Source organism: Armigeres subalbatus, chromosome 2 (genome assembly GCF_024139115.2).
Source record: "Armigeres subalbatus isolate Guangzhou_Male chromosome 2, GZ_Asu_2, whole genome shotgun sequence".
NCBI lineage: Eukaryota > Metazoa > Arthropoda > Insecta > Diptera > Culicidae > Armigeres > Armigeres subalbatus.
In genome coordinates, this window is record NC_085140.1 from 371,522,248 (window position 1) to 371,540,198 (window position 17,951).

General features: G+C 44.5%; 1 protein-coding gene across 1 annotated transcript in view; it reads right to left on the reverse strand.

Moving 5' to 3' along the window:
- Positions 1 to 16,342, reverse strand: part of LOC134213067 (protein MON2 homolog) — a 79,800-nt gene extending 63,458 nt beyond the window's left edge. Inside the window, exon 1 of the mRNA XM_062691600.1 lies at positions 15,369 to 16,342. Coding sequence (XP_062547584.1) covers positions 15,369 to 15,488 — 120 coding nt within the window. The 5' untranslated portion in view covers positions 15,489 to 16,342. The remainder of the gene's footprint in view (positions 1 to 15,368) is intronic.
- Positions 16,343 to 17,951: the final 1,609 nt, after the last annotated feature.

Here is a 17,951-nt window from a genome sequence, read left to right on the forward strand (position 1 = left end):
GAAGAAGGAAGAAGAAGAAAGTAGGAAAGAAGAAGGAAAAAGGAAAAAGTAGGAAGGAAGAAGGAAAAGGAGGAAGGAAGAACGAATAAGAAAGAAGAAGAAAGAAGGAAGAAGGAAGGAAGAAGAAAAAAAAAGAAGAAGGAAGAAGGAAGAGAAAAGAAAGAAGAAGGAAGAAGAAACAAGAAAGAAAAATGAAAGAAGAAGGTAAAAGTAAGAAGGAAGTAGGAAGTATGAAAAAAGAAGAGAGCAGGAAAAGGAAATAGGAAGTAGGCAGAAGCCAACAGGAAGAAAGAAGAAGGAAGTAAAACTATTCAGCCAAATTGCATTTGATCAAACGACATTCGGCCAAACGGCCTGACACCAGCTTGGCAGCCAAATGGCATTGGACGGCAGTACCAAGATCGACATAGGCACGAATCAAGAAGGCAAGTGGTGCCTTTGCGCGTTTAAGAAATATCTGGAAAATCTAACAGATAAGCGAACGAAAACAAGATTATTTTTAAATTTTTGCTTATTTACTTATGGGACCTGTAAGCCCCGAATGTTGCGAAGGGCCTACTTAAAAGGTCTCCGTCCTGGACGATGTTCAACTACCGCCTTAAAATGTTGCCAAGTTACATTTCGGTCGACTCCTTTTATAAAGCCTTCACCGACATAAGCCTTTTGTTCTGCTGCGATGTCCAGCTGGCCAATCTAGTGCTTACTTGTTTGAAGATACCGTTTCCGCTACTAAGTAAAGTGTAGTCGACCCAGCCCCCCATTCGTTCCTGAATTTCAATTGCTATCGGCCTTTGATCACAACGACGATGGAGCTTGTTGTTTGAGATCCAGTTGTGAGGCCACCAGCCACGAACTATGTACCGCTGGCATCTGTTGATGAACATCTACAGTCGTTGAGTGTTCTCCACTGGTATACACCATGTTTCACTAGCGTATAACAGCACAGATTTTACGATACAGGCAAACATTTGGATTCACTTATCTGCTTGTTTTTGCAGATATTTGTTAAACTCGCAAAGGCAGCCCTTGCGTTCTTGATTCGTACTTATATCGATCTTGGTACTGCCGTCTGATGTCATATGGCTGTCTAGATATTAGAGGCTTTCAACATTCTCCACTGATTGCGTAACCACTTTCCTTCGGTGGGGTTTGATCCCACGACCCCAGTACGCTAGACAGGTGCTTTCCCTACTAAGCTACGAAGAACCTCCGTCGTCCTTCGCTGCTTAGCGGGTACTAATGAGACCAAATTCACAACACTAGGCACATAGTCGAACTCTCATAATCTATTTTTAAAACCATATCTTTCACACCTAATGTATTTTTATTATATGTGGGAAATGTTTACCCCAAGACAGAGTTCCAGATATTGTAATTATTGGGGTTATACCCCGAATATATGCAATTAACTTTGCATGAAACAAACACTTTGGTGCAGGAAATTAATCAAACTTGCTTGAAAGTTTTATTAATCACTTATCAGTACTTGTAATCACTAGATGAAACTCTGTATTTCCAAGATTTTGATAAACTGACAGATCATTGTTTATTGGACAAATTTTTATAATAAGAAAATTCAGTGCAAGGGCAATTTTTTGCGTCAGTTTTACCTAAACAAATTTGGCATCACCAAAAATGGCCAAACAAGAATCTTCTTGGCCCGAAAAACGCTTGCTGTGGTCTCGTCGAAACGAAAATTAAAATAGAAACCCTGTTACCCCGAATCTCGTTACGGTCATAAAATATTTGTAATTGCCGAAAATTTTAACAGAAATTTAATGATGCGTAAAAATGATGAAACTAAAGAAGAAATTCATCAAGTAGGCACGATATTTGTTTATCTTCTAGGTTTGCTCAAGAAAAAAAACGGGTGAGTAGATGTTTTTCACTAAAAACTACGAAAAAAATTCTTCTTCGTACCAAAAATGGCTTGATTTCGTCGCATCGAAAGGAAAAATACGAACCCTGTATAAATCCATCGGAGATTATAATGAACAGATTTGCTAAAAGAATGAAGAAAGTTCATCCATGCGTTTTCAAGTTATACGGATACGAACACAGAACAATGCTTTTTAATATCCTATTTAGGTATACAGATTTGTGACAAGTATTTTTTTGCGGAAAAAAAAAATTTTGTTGAAAATTATAAAATTGTTCATTGTTAATTATTTTTGATTTTTTTTTTTGTTTCTTTATGAAAAATTCTTCGTTTATAATTGCAATTTAAACAACTTTTTTTTAAAATAAAAAATGCATTGTTCAGGTAAATTTTATATTTATTGCTTCTACTCTGATTTGTTATTATTTCCTAATTTGAAAGGAAAATTTCTAATTCCAGTATTAAACTCACATAATGGGTAAAAATATATCGCAAAGCAGGCTCAACTAGTAAAAGAAAGCAAGACAATACATTTTTAATATGTATCCGTCATCAAAGTCCAGAGAATTGCGCTCCACTATGAAAGGGAATCATAATTCGCAAGCCAAGCGTTGGAGAATCCCTGCTTTCGATGGAGCACCATAAAGGGAATCACATTTTCCCGAATGATAATATTTAATTAGATTGTACCCACAGATGGGAAAATTTTACGGTGTCCCTCCATTCGTTTTTGATATCCATGGCTAGCGGGGGAGCAAATTGTCTGTAAACATAACTTCGTCCTTTCCGTTATTCTCTGTTTTGATTGTAAGTTTGGTTCCACCCAGCAAGTGCACAGCATGCGGGTGAAAGCAGGAAATTAATTTCGCCACGAATGAGCGATGTGTCCTCGTACTACTGTTTGAGAAGGCTATTGTAGTATTTTCGACTCTCCTCAATGAGATATACTTTCACCAGCAAAATGAGATTATGCGCTCAAATCGATGAACTTTCCAAATCAAAAGATCTCTTCGGGCAGACCGGGAATCAAACCCACAACCTCTGGCTCGGTAAATCGTACCCTCATCGACTGATATTTCGAAGGTTCTTCCTCAGAGGGTAGCACGATGCTTAAATCCATACGTTGGGTAAGCATAGGAAATACCGCATTCATGATAATAACTTTCTCGTACGGTATTTGGCAATGCAACATTACTGTCCGGTATCCTTTCCATGATTGTGTCTAGATATATGCGTGTTGCTGTTTCAAAATGGCCTAAGAAAGCTATCTCTTTCAAAATAAAAAAACTTCTTTGGAGAACAACCATTCGATTTTATCGAATGGAGCACATAACTAGTTGGTGCAATGAAAAATCGACATAGAATGTCATTGGTCATAGGCCCTTATGGAACACCAAAATCGACATGTAGATAGCGGGTTTACACAATTTGAGCACGCTCCAAACCCCGCTTAGTTTATTTACAGCAACCCTTCGCATCCCAAATTCTCACATTGGCGAACCGATACGCATCGGAGCTTGGTATCCGCTCGTCCGTTGGCAGAGTAGTAATTTATGCAAGTCCCGCCGTAGGCACCCCTGCCTGCAACCGATAGCGGGAAGGCGAGAGCCAAGATCATCGGAACAAATAATTAAATCATGCGGCGTCAGCAGGTGCATTTTCTAGCACCTCCACTCGGGTCGGGATGAATGTAAGCTTGATGAATGGAATTTTGTGATTATCTGCTCCATGTGAAATGTTGCGGCCTGGAGTTAGATGGTGCGATGCAATTTGTTCGAAGGGCTTGCAACTTGTGGTCGAATGTTTGTGCAAATCCGTATCACATCCATATGGGAATTCTTGTGTAAGCTCCGTTTATGGCTTCATTGCGAGAGGGCATTCCTATTTGAGTGTGGATTTCTGCGTCCCCACAAGCGAAGTTATTCGAACATATAATGACATCGTACATCAGTTTATGGCCATTCGGACAATAGCATGGAAATGTACCACAAGCATTTTTTCACCCAAAAGGGAGGTGCGGCTCAAACAGCGATTGTCCTGGCATCTAACAGTTAAATAAGCAATACTCTTCTATTTTCATCTACTTTACATGTTGCAATTTGAACTACAGACAATAATTGAAACATGCAGCAGCCCAACAAGTTGGATTAGCACGACTTGCCACTGAGAACGCTACTAAAAGCTACACGGGCAGCAAGGACTACGTCCAAGGGCTTGACGATCCCTCCCCAGGCCATCTGCGAGTTGTGGTGCCTGCCTAGGATGTGGTGGGGTTTGACAGTGGGCCCTGTTAAACCTCTATAAAAAGCTGCATGTATCCGCAAGTAGGTTCCGCCAAAGCGACCGTGTGCCGCTCAAAGCGCACAAGCCCAAGTCCTGGTGTTAGGTGGGACGCTAAACAGCCCTGACACGACGGCCCTCCGACGAGACAGGAGATTTGCGCAGGCCCAATAAGCCGCCATTAAAAACAACAATTACGAACGACATAGAAGATAATCGGCAACGACCTAGGCGACGAATAAAGGATCACGATTGGAAGCTTGGAACATGGAACTGCAAGTCGCTAGGCTTCGCAGGTTGCGACAGGATAATCTACGATGAACTACATCCCCACAACTTCGATGTCGTAGCGCTGCAGGAAATCTGCTGGACAGGACAGAAAGTGTGGAAAAGCGGGCATCGAGCGGCTACCTTCTACCAAAGCTGTGGCACCACCAACGAGCTGGGAACCGGCTTCATAGCGCTGGGAAAGATGCGCCAACGCGTGATTGGGTGGCATCCAATCAACGCAAGGATGTGCAAGCTGAGAATAAAAGGCCGTTTCTTCAACTATAGCGTCATCAACGTGCACTGCCCACACGAAGGGAGACCCGACGACGAGAAAGAAGCGTTCTATGCACAGCTGGAGCAGAACTACGATGGATGCCCACTGCGGGACGTAAAAATCGTCATCGGTGACATGAACGCACAGGTAGGAAGGGAGGAAATGTATAGACGGGTCATCGGACCGGATAGTCTGCACACCGTATCGAACGACAACGGCCAACGATGCATAAACATTGCAGTCTCCCACGGAATGATTGTCCGAAGCACTTTTTTACCCCGCAAGAATATACACAAGTCCACATGGAAATCACCTAATCAAGTAACGGAAAACCAAATCGACCACGTTCCAGCCGACGGTAAATTCTTCTTCGATATCACGAACGTCCGCACTTACCGCAGTGCGAATATTGAATCCGACCACTACCTCGTTGCAGTATGCCTGCGCTCAAAACTCTCGACGGTGTACAACACGCGTCGAAGTCGGACGCCGCGGCTAAACATTGGGCGGCTACAAGACGCTAGACTAGCCCAAGAATACGCACAGCAGCTGGAAGTGGCAATCCCAAAGGAAGCAGCTAGGCGCAGCATCTCTTGAAGATGGCTAGAGAGATATTCTATCCGCCATTGGAAGCACCGCAACCGCTGCACTAGGCACGGTGCCCCCGGATCAGAGAAACAACTGGTATGACGGCGAATGTAAGCAGCATGGGCGAGATTGCTGCAACACCGCACGTTGGCGAACGAAGCACGATATAAACGGGCGCGGAACAGACAAAACTCGATTTTTCGGAGGAAAAAGCGCCAGCAGGAAGATCGAGACCGCGAAGAGACGGAGCAACTGTACCGCGCTGATAACGCACGAAAGTTCTATGAGAAGTTGAACCGTTCACGTAAGGGTCACGTGCCACAGTCCGATATGTGTAAGGACAAAAAAGGGAACCTTCTTACAAACGAGCGTGAGGTGATCCAAAGGTGGCGGCAGCACTACGAAGAGCACCTGAAAGACGATGCGGCAGACAATGGTGGTAGTATGAAAATGAACCTAGGAGCACGAGCGCAGGACATGCAACTTCCGGCTCCGAATCTCCAGGAAATCCAGGAGGAGATCGGCCGGCTGAAAAACGACAAAGCCCCTGGAGTTGACCAACTACCAGGACAGCTGTTTTAACACGGTGGTGAGGCACTGACTACCCGGGTAGACGAAAATAGCTAAATAATATCAAATGTTGATTAGATAGCAAAATGAGATATGGACATGATTGATATAAGAGATAAAAGATCAGACGACAATATCAATATTTTGCACTAAAATATCATGACGTAATGTAAGAAGTAATCAATACCATGTGCCATTAGTTTGTTCTTATCCATAGCATATCATGATATTCAAATGATATTTCGGAGCAAATTTTAATTGTTGCCTGTTCTTTTATCTCTTATATCAATCAAATTCATATCATGTTTTGTTATTCTGTTCATGGCTTCTGCTCGGGTAGAGCGATGCACTGGGTAATTACCAAGGTTTGGAAGGATGAGGTTTTGCCGCAGAAGTGGATGGAAGATGTCGTGTGTCCCATCTACAAAAAGGCGATAAGCTGGATTATAGCAACTACCGCGCAAGCACATTGCTGAACGTCACCTACAAGGTACTCTCCCAAATTGTATGCCGCCGACTAACACCAATTGCAAGAGAGTTCGCAGTACCAGGCGGGATTTATAGGTGAACGCTCTACCACAGATCAGGTGTTTGCCGCCCGTCAGGTATTGCAGAAATGCCGCGAATACAACGTGCCCACACATTATCTATTTATCGACTTCAAAGCCGCATGTGATACAATCGATCGGGACCAGCTATGGCAGCTAATGCACGAAAACGGATTTCCGGATAAACTGATACGGTTGATCAAGGCGACGATGGATCGGGTGATGTGCGTAGTTCGAGTTTCAGGGGCATTCTCGAGTCCCTTCGAAACGCGTAGAGGGTTACGGCAAGGTGATGGTCTTTCGTGTCTGCTATTCAACATCGCTTTGGAGGGAGTAATACGAAGGGCAGGGATTGACACGAGTGGTACGATTTTCACGAAGTCCGTCCAGTTATTTGGTTTCGCCGACGACATTGATATCATGGCACGTAACTTTGAGAGGATGGAGGAAGCCTACATCAGACTGAAAAGCGAAGCTAAACGGATTGGACTAGTCATCAACCAGGGCGGTAATATAGAGCCCTGGTCATCAACACGTCGAAGACGAAGTACATGATAGGAAGAAGCTCAAGAGAGGACAACGTAAGCCACTCACCACGAGTTTTGTATTGGTGGTGACGAAATCGAGGTGGTTGAAGAATTCGTGTACTTGAGCTCACTGGTGACTGCCGATGAGGATACCAGCAGAGAAATTCGGAGACGCATCATGGCAGAAAATCGTACGTTCTTTGGACTTCGCAAAACGTTTCGATCGAATAGAGTTCGCCGTCGTACCAAACTGACTATCTACAAAATGCTTATTAGACCAGTAGTTCTCTAAGGACACGAAACCTGGACGATGTTCGTGAAGGTCCAATACGCAGTGGGAGTTTTCGAAAGGAAAGTTCTGCGTACCATCTATGATGGAGTGCAGATGGCAGATGGTACGTGGAGGAGGCGAATCAACCATGAGTGGCGTCAGCTGTTGGGAGAACCATCTATAGTTCACACCGCGAAAATCGGCAGACTGTGGTGGGACGGGCACGTAGCCAGAATGTTTGACAGTTATCCGGTGAAAATGGTTCTCGACAATGATCCGAAGGGAACATGGTGCGAGGTGCACAGCGAGCAAGTGACTCGATCAGGTGGAGGATGATTCGCGGACCCTCCGCACAATGCGTGTTTGGCGTAAGGCAGACATGGACCGAGCTGAATGGAGAAGACTTTTATGTAAGTATTGCACAGGCCACTCCGGTCTGGCAATAAATAAATAAATGAGCATTATGACCGCACAATTCGTAGTTGCTACTCCGTGATTGACTAGAATTTGCGAAATTGTACAAAGAACACAATAAATGGGGCTTGGGACTAGCTACCGATTCTCAATGTACACGTTTCGGGTGCTCAAATATCTAAAGTCAATAACGGCGCCGGCCACGTCCTTACGGTCATATTGGAAGGAAGGATTGTTAATCCGATTCCCGTTGCTACTAGAGACCGAGTATACCTCTGCATCTCCACGGTTGTCTTGGGATAGGATATCGTTTTAGTTACAAAGCATAATTTATCTGGTTTCACTTCGGTAAGTGATGCGATCTATGGGATGGGGTATAACACTCACTACATCGCTGTCTCGCCACGAGAAAAATGTTAAACCATGCACGCAATTATGTCTGTTTCCGCGTGTATAGATTTCACCACACTGTATACCATGCTATCGAATGTTTATGTCAAAAGAAGTGCAGTGTGAAGCTATTTTTCTTTTTTCTTTTTCATCCAATCATGTCACACAATGCAAATCTGACATCATTCGCTGCCCGGGAAAATGGATAAATTAACATTCTAACATAATACACTCAGCAATGAAACACAATCAGTGACTGGTTTTCTATCCAGCTTTCGGTGTGTAAAAATCAATCGATCGCTGTACTGTTTGATACTAGCTGGAGGAAAACTCACAGTCGAAAAGCCCTTTTTTTCCTTCCCCGCACCCAGGAACGCAAGTGGGCGAAACATTACAGTGACTAATTGATTTTTACACTCCGATAAGCCGCCATTACCGGGCGTGGAAAGCTGGATACGCCGCTGCCAGCAATCAGGCGCTCACATATATGCGCGAAAAGCAACCTTCATAGCAAAAACCCTGAATAATCCACGTGGCAGTGTTGGTGCCTTTCTCGTGCAAAAAAGAAATATCAAGAAATATGAGTAAGTGGTTTTTAGCGTGTTTTGTGCATAAAAATAGTATTTTGACCATAACTTATGATCCCATAGTCCAATCTGGCCAATTTTTAATATTAAGGGACAGGGTTCCCCGTGGAATGGAATTTGTTGCGAAACGCAGTGGTGATAATGGACAAAGAGGAGTACGATGAACAGATGACGACAAAAATCAACGGAGGACCATACAGGCATTTGAGAGTGGACCCACTACCCGGACTAATCCGACTTACGGATAAAACGATAAAGGAATGCAAGACGATCATCGGAGAAGCCCGGGTAAAAATGACGAACCCTGTGTTACCAAGGATCAAAGGACTACCAAAGATACATAAGCCAGGTACAGAGATGCGAGAAATAGTTTCATCAGTGGGATCCCTGACACAAAACTTGACCAAGTGGTTAGTCAAGGAGTTCCAGATTGTGCCGAAGCTGTTCCCCAGCAGATCAGTTGTAAGCACCCAGGAGTTCACCAAGAGGATATTGGAATCAGGAAACATCGGAGAAGAGGACATCATGGAATCATTCGACCTAGCGGCATTGTTTCCAAGCGTTCCAGTGAAGGATGCTCTGAACCTTTTGGAGGATTGGCTACTAGAACAACGGACGGATACAGCATGGCGAGGAAAAGTTGTATCGTTCCTTCCCTGGTGGACCACCAATAAATTTCCATTCAACAAGGCGAGCCGCATATTAAGATTACTCCGTTGTTCAAAGTTTTACTTAAGCGCCAATCAAGCAAATGCTTGATGCAAAACTTCACGTTACAAAAAGTTTGCCCGGTTCAAGCTCTGTTGCAAGTCGTGGGAACGCACAGAAAAATCATGGGAGCCAATCATAACTCAGCGACGCGACTAAAATTCATTACGATTTTATTGAACAAAAAAAAACAATCAAATACGTTAACACAATCTATTGCTCACTAGCAAGTTCATTACAATTCAATTTCTAAACGGCCGTAAATTGTGCTAATTCTGCCTAACACTAATTTCAACACACGCGCAGTTACAAAATGTCAGTAGTGTGCACACATTTTCTTCACTTATCTTCTTTCTCAGCCAGGCCAAGTCCCACGTCGCTGGTTGGGAACCGCTGAAGAATCTCACGTGGACTCCGACTAAAACCGACCACCGTTGTTGGTGCTGTGGCGGATGGATGAGCACACAATCACTTTCATGACTCAATATGGCAAGAAAATTCATGCTTACATCGGTTTTTCACTGGAAATCACACACTTCTAGCTTTACTAATCAACTCTTGTTCGGTTGGACTAAATAACTCTTGTTTGGTTGGACTATTGGCGTTGCAGAGAAGCCTATCAACGACAGGAGGGGATATTAACTCTTTAGAAAATTATTTTATTTGCATTGAAAAAATGCAGCTTCGCATTGTGTATTGCGAGGCGATTTACCAGACGAAGCAGCTGGAGCCGCAAAAGCCCTTATATTCTGCAACCGAGCCCGCGCACCTTTAATCAAAGGCCGGGATAGTGTCAAGCGACAGGATGGGCAGTCAAACCGTGACTGGGTATTCGACCTCGTGCCTCTCGCAGTCGTCGGTCTGGCGGTAGAAAAAAAGTTCACGATTTTCGTCAAACCCACCACTGTGTGGTGGCATACGAAAACGGAGGAAAAACGTTTTGAACGACTGAACGGACGAACAGTACTCTGTAGTTACTTGCTCAATAGCTACAGCAAACTCGCTTACTGGAGAAACACGACAGGAAAAGGAACAAACTTCCACTTTTTGATTTATTTACTCATCCGCACAAAGCAGAACAAAATTACGGCACCGGCCGATCTTTTGGCTTCCGCACAAAGCAAAACTAAATTTCGACGACCGGCCGATCCGCTTACTGGACAAGAAACAAACTTTCACTTTCTCCCTTTGAAAAATTCCTCCGGGAGTTTCTCCAGAAAATCCTCCTGGAGTTCCACGGAGAATTACTTCGGAAGTTCCAGCGACAGTTCCTCCAGGAGTTTCTCTGGAACATCCACAGGGAATTCCACCAGAGGTTCCTCCGGAAATTCATTCAGGCTTTCATGTAGGAGTTCATGTAGGCTTTCTTCATGAATTTATCTAGAAATTACTCCAAAAGCTCCTCCGGGAGTTTCTCTGGGAATTCCTCCGGGTGGTCCTTGGAGAATTTTTCCAGGAGTTTCTTTATGAGTTCCTCCGTAAATTCTTTTGGGAACTCCTCCGGGAATTCCTACAGGTGTTCTTTCGAAAATTCCACCAGGAGTTTATCCGGGAATTCCTTCCAGAGGGCCTCCAGGATTTCCTCTGGAAATTCTTCGGGTAGTTCCTCCAGAAATTCCTCCAGGATGTTTTTCGAGAATTCTTTTAGAAAATCTTCAAGGAAATCTCACACTAGTTACTCTGAGAATTTCTCCGAAAGTTTCTCCGAGAATACCTTTGGGAATTCCTCCGGGAATTTCTCCGAGAACTCTTTCAAAAGTTTCCCCAACAATTCCTTCAAAAATCCCATCGTTAATTTCTCCAGGAGTTCCTTATTTTAGGTGTAATTTCTGTATTAATTTCCGGTAAAATACCTGTAGAGATTGGTTCCTCTGAGAGTTCATCCAGGAATTCATCCAGAAGTTCTACCAAAAACTCCACTGGAAGTTCCTCTAGAAATTCCTCCACAATTTCGTCCAGGAATACTTCTGGAAGCTTCTCCAGGAATTCCTCCGGAAGCTCCTCCAGGAAATGCTCCGGAAGTTCCTCCAGGAATTGCTCCGGAAGTTCCGTCAGGAATTCCTCCGGAAGTTCCTCCGGGAATTCCTCCGGAAGTTCCTCCGGTAATTCCTCCGGGAATTCCTATGGAAGTTCCTCCGGGAATTCCTCCGGGAATTCCTCCGGAAGTTCCTCCGGGAATTCCTCCGGAAGTTCCTCCGGGAATTCTTACGGAAGTTCCTCCGAGAATTCCTCCGGAAGTTCCTCCGGTAATTCCTCCGTGAATTCCTATGGAAGTTCCTCCGGGAATTCCTCCGGGAATTCCTCCGGAAGTTCCTCCGGGAATTCCTCCGGAAGTTCCTCCGGAATTCTTACGGAAGTTCCTCCGAGAATTCCTCCGGAAGTTCCTCCGGTAATTCCTCCGTGAATTCCTATGGAAGTTCCTCCGAATTCCTCCGGAAGTTCCTCCGGAATTCCCTGGAATTCCTCCGGAAGTTCCTCCGAATTCCTCCGGAAGTTCCTCCGGAATTCCTCCGGAAGTTCCTCCGGGAATTCCTCCGGTAATTCCTCCGTGAATTCCTCCGGAAGTTCCTCCGGTAATTCCTCCGTGAATTCCTATGGAAGTTCCTCCGGGAATTCCTCCGGGAATTCCTCCGGAAGTTCCTCCGGGAATTCCTCCGGAAGTTCCTCCGGGAATTCCTCCGGAAATTCCTCCAGGAATTCCTCCGGAAGTTCCTCCGGGAATTCCTCCGGAAGTTCTTCCGGGAATTTCTCCGGAAGATCCTCCGGAAGTTCCTCCGGATTTCCTCCGAAGTTCCTCCGGGAATTCCTCCGGAAGTTCCTTCGAATTCCTCCGGAAGTTCCTCCGGAATTCCTCCGGAAGTTCCTCCGGGAATTCCTCCGGAAGTTCCTCCGAATTCCTCCGGAAGTTCCTCCGAATTCCTCCGGAAGTTCCTCCGGGAATTCCTCCGAAGTTCCTCCGGAATTCCTCCGGAAGTTCCTCCGGGAATTCCTCGGAAGTTCCTCCGGGAATTCCTCCGGAAGTTCCTCCGGAATTCCTCCGGAAGTTCCTCCGAATTCCTTCGGAAGTTCCTCCGGGAATTCCTCCGGAAGTTCCTCCGGGAATTCCTCGGAAGTTCCTCCGGGAATTCCTCCGGAAGTTCCTCCGGAATTCCTCCGGAAGTTCCTCCGAATTCCTCCGGAAGTTCCTCCGAATTCCTCCGGAAGTTCCTCCGGGAATTCCTCCGGAAGTTCCTCCTGGAATTCCTCCGGAAGCTCCTTCGGAATTCCTCAGGAAGTTCCTCCAGGAATTCCCCCAAAAGTTCCTCCGGGAATTCCTCCGGAGGTTCCTCCGGGAATTCCTCCGGAAGTTCCTCCGGGAATTCCTCCGGAAGTTCCTCCGGGAATTCTTCCGGAAGTTCCTCCGGATTCTTCCGGAAGTTCCTCCGGGAATTCCTCCGGAAGTTCCTCCGGGAATTCCTCCGGAAGCTCCTCCAGGAATTCCTCCGAGAATTCCTCCGGGAATTCCTCCGGAAGTTCCTCGGAATTCCTCCGGAAGTTCCTCCGAATTCCTCCGGGAATTCCTCCGGAAGTTCCTCAGGGAATTCCTCCGGAAGTTCCTCCGGGAATTCCTCCGAAGTTTCTCCGAATTCCTCCGGAAGTTCCTCCGGGATTTCCTCCGGAAGTTCCTCCGAGATTTCCTCCGGAAGTTCCTCCGGGAATTCCTCCGGAAGTTCCTCCGGGAATTCCTCCGGAAGTTCCTCCGGGAATTCCTCCGGAAGTTCCTCCGGGAATTCCTCCGGAAGCTCCTCCGGGAATTCCTCCGGGAATTCCTCCGGAAGTTCCTCCGGGAATTCCTCCGGAAGTTCCTCAGGAATTCCTCCGGAAGTTCCTCCGGGAATTCCTCCGGAAGTTCCTCCGGAATTCCTCCGGAAGTTCCTCCGGAATTCCTCCGGAAGTTCCTCCGGAATTCCTCCGGAAGTTCCTCCGGGAATTCCTCCGGAAGTTCCACTGGAATTCCTCCGGAAGTTCCTCCGGAAGTTCCTCCGGAATTCTTCCGGGAAATCCTCCGGAAATTCCTCCGGAATTCCTCCGGAAGTTCCTCCGGGAATTCCTCCGGAAGTTCCTCCGGATTTCCTCCGGAAGTTCCTCCGGAATTCCTCCGGAAGTTCCTCCGGAAGTTCCTCCGGGAATTCCTCCGAAGTTCCTCCGGAATTCCTCCGGAAGTTCCACTGGGAATTCCTCCGGAAGTTCCTCCGGAAGTTCCTCCGAATTTCTCCGGGAAATCCTCCGAAGTTCCTCCGGGAATTCCTCCGGAAGTTCCTCCGGGAAATCCTCCGGAAGTTCCTCCAGGAATTCCTCTGGAAGTTCCTCCAGGAATTCCTCCGCAAGTTCCTCCAGGAATTCTTCCGCAAGTTCCTCCAGGAATTTCTCCGGGCATTCCTCGGGAAGTTCCTTTGGAAATTCCTCCAGAAGTTTCACCGAAAGTTCCTCCAGGAATTTCTCCGGAAGTTCCTCCAGAAATTCTTCCGAAAGGTCATCTAGGAATTAATTGGAACTCTTCAGGAAGCTCCTCCAGGAAATCATCCGGAAGCTGCTCAAGGAGATCTTCTGGAAATCTCTATGAAAGTTCCATATTCGGCGACGTGGAAAATTTACTTTCGGAATTTCCGTGGAATATCTTAGAAATTCCAAGATGCGATTTTTCAGAAATGTTCATAGGAAGTAGCATGGAAAAATTATCTGATGAATTTCCGGCAGAATTTCTGAAGAAGATCGTGGAGGAATTCTTGGAGTAATTAATGATGTAATTTTCGTATCGATTCCCGGAAGAATTTCCCATAGAAATTCCGAATAATTGTCTTTTAGAATTCCAAAAAAAAATGCGTCGTAATTTCAGGAAACTATTCCATGGAAAATCCAAAGTACTTCAAATGGAGAGATCTAAAACGATCTAAAGTAATTCTTCAATCAAAAACGAACTCGGATTTATGCTGTGAAGGAAACATTAAAAAAATGTGTACCTTCTAGATATCTACCACAATTTATCAAAATTAAAATCAACATTTCACAGTCATTCAGATCATTCAGTTCTCAACATTACATTAGGAATTCATAATATAGCATAATCGTAAATTTGATTTAAAATTGGTCCAGTTACAGCGTTCATTAAGAGAATATTTCACTGATTCGTACATATGTACTTGCAAACAAAAAACTCAAAAGGATTTATGTTAGTTTCCTAAAAGACAGCCGTTCAGTCATAAAACAGCAAGAAAGCATCACAAAGTTTGCTCGATTTGTTATACGTTATTAAATTACGCCGGTGCACATCGCCTTTCGCGATAAGGAGCAAAAAACACAGTTGGTAGCCGCCTCACCCACAATATCGAAAGATTTATCACCGTTAATGGTTGCACCACCTTCTTTCTGCCCCGTCCCGGTGGCGGTCGGTGCCATTCATTGTAATTGCGTGCTCTTATCAGAGCGACAACAGAAATGAAACGTGGAACATCCGTCTCAACAACACAAATCTCTCTCTCAATGGGGCCCAGGTGGTACGAGTGGCATTGTGTGGATTCGGCGACCCAACGCGACGTCCAGCCGAAATCCAGTGATGATTAATCATTCGTAAATATCGTCGCTCTTCCAAGCGATACAAGCGCGATGAGTAGTGATAAATAATGTTCTACAGCCTAAATAATCATTCTTCGGGCGATTTATTCGGCATTGACCCCTGCCGACCTCGCACAAAAGCGCCACTCCACCCGACCAGAGTGTTTCTATACCGTGACAATCTTGTCTATTGCCGACTGACAACGATAATGTGGGTGGGCCAACCGAACGACCCTTATCTTCATCTTGGGCTTTGACGCACTATGGGCCACAGTAAGTTTGACAACTTTATTATTGTTTATTCTGATTCTCATCAATCAAGATTATTATCAAATTACCTATTTCATAGATACTCGATTTGTTATAAACGGTTTTTTGAAAGTTGAAATTTAATTATTGGTTCTATTATCGAGGAACGAATTCCGATCAGTGGCCCACAGTCCATCGTCCACAATCTACCGTCTACTTACCTCTTTGATCTGCGGGTATTTTTTCTTCGTCTCCAGCGCCAAGTTGCGAAAATCGTTCTGCAGCACCTCGAGAAACTTTTGAGCCGCCTCGGTGTCGGTCGTTCCGCTTACGAAGGACATCTTCGTCTACACTTTTTTGTTCTGGTTTCTCAAGTTTATTGCTTCTTCAGAAGTGTGTCCCCACGTTCCTCGCCACACTGACTGGAATTATTCAGTCCAGAATCGAACGACCTTACGTAAGATTATGACCTTTTTTATTGCGAAATGCTCGTCCCACTAACGACGTGTTGTATCTCTTCTACCAGCAGCAGCAACTATCGGCGCTCCAACCAAGTGCAGCTTTTCGCATTGAATGGACTTTTTGTTGTTTTCCCTCGAGGGGCAGTGATGCCGCACTACGAGCTGTTTTGCATTTCGCTGATCTCTTCTTCTGATACAAGCTTTTCTGTGCACTAATTTTACTGATTTTTCTTTACACCAACAAAACCAACATTGACACGTAAGTGCTAAACAACATCACAAACAGACCGCACTTGGAGGAACGACGTTGCAGGAGTCCTCCAGGTCAGAATTTGTTGTTGCACTACTTCACAGTTCCACGGGACGGAGGGATCCCTCACTTTTCCATTTCACACCAAATCTCTATCATTATCAGATATCTTCGGCACCTGGCACGCACTACCTTTTTTCTTCTGCTCTCCCTGTTTCGTGCTAGAAAATTTTACCACGTCTTCGCCCTCCAGGAGAACAAACCCTTTGGACTTACGGTAGGTACCGTTAGATGAAGGATTTCCTGAAGCACTTCTCGAACCCATCGAACCGATTTCACCCTTTGCACTTGTCCTATGCGTTTTCACTGCAGGTTTTTCCACAATATTACTTTCTTTTGCACCGATGACGATGGTTGTAAAGTGGTCGTATGACTGACTGATGATGGTATCGTTTTGGTTTTTCACGGCAGGCATCGCAAAGAAAATTCCACCGTGGATGACAGAACACCGTCGGCTGTCAACAAAAGGAAAACTCGTTCCACAAAAAGTTCCACAACTGGGGTACAGGAATGCACTGCTGTTAAGGACAAGATTGGTATCGAGGTTGGTATCATGTTCAAAAGAAATTTATTTTTCTATCACAATCGCATGTTATGTCGTTATCGTTTTTGCGATGTAGCTGCACCAGTAGCCGAATCGAGGTCCAAAAATCTCTTGTAAGAAAAGAAATTCTCGAAGAGATTTTCAAAATTTTCTTATTTTGGAATTCCGACTAAAGTGTGGAAGAATGAGAATGAGTGTAAAATAATGTGGGAAATATTCTCGGCTCATGTGGCATGTATCCGCTGTACTTTCAGGGCGAAATGAGAAAACTCAAATGATTTTTCACTCACCTTCGAGAAAAGTGGACTAACCCGCAAGGTGGGTAAACCGTCTTTACCCATAAGTGAGTACGAACCAAGGGGTGTTTCACTGGTAATGATCGCAGCGAATTTCAATCGAAATAAAGTCGATTTGAAGCGAATGGATTCCTAGGTACTGTTTGATCAATATTGCAACACACCTTCTTCGACACTCAACTGTAATTGTTTGTCTAAGCAAGCGTGGATTTCGCTTGTTACCAATGACATCAATGAGATTGTTTATTTTTATTTTAGTGCTTAAAAAAAGGTCGGCGCGTTTTGTTACCAAGGAAACAGACAATACTAAATGAAACCAAAAAATAGAATAAATCTGTCCATTGAATTTTGTCCTGAATTTTGGGACAATTTGAAAAATATTCCATCTCCTTTTGTGAAGTGCAAGAGTCTGTCGTTCCTCAACAGCTTCGCGCGAAGTTTGATGGTTTGAAGCTGGGTGGTGCGGATAGAATCGATTTGGTTGTCAAAGTGAAGCCAAAAATTTCTATTGTGCCGGAGCCAAACATTGAAGATTGTGATTATATTCGTTTTACATCTTATATTGAGAAGTATTGTTATTATTTGGGAAAAAAATAAAAATAAACTTAGTTTGAGTTTTGCATTCTTACTAACAAATATATTCACATTATATTTCGAGTGGAAAATTAGTAGGAATGCAACTAAAATGCACTCGTCATGAGATTTCACGAGATTCAGCAGCTGATTGGAGCAGGAATGTATGTAAACTATCTGAAAGTCATGTAGAGTCTCGCGCATTTGTGCGCCTTCGTGCAGCATGGAAAGAGAAATTCAAAGAGCGGGAAATGTTTGACAGCCAAGTAACTGCAAAATAATTTTGCTTATGGGATTGATTTCAAAATATCCCGCTACTCGCTTGAGAGCACAAAAGCGGCTCTATCCGCAGCACCCAGGTTTGAAGGCAGTGCTTAGAGCTAATACTGACGAGAACTTGACACCGTTGACCTCATTCACGATGCTTTCCTATACGCATAATTCAAGGCAGATTTTAGTTTAATTTTAAGCGGTTTAATTATCTGGAACTATCACTTCTTCGGAATGCACAGATGAATTGTCAGTAACACCTCCCTTTTGAATAAATCCCCCTAACAAGACACAAATTCCAAACCATTCTTGTACATTAAGGGTTTTCCACAGGCTTCAGTTTTGTAAGC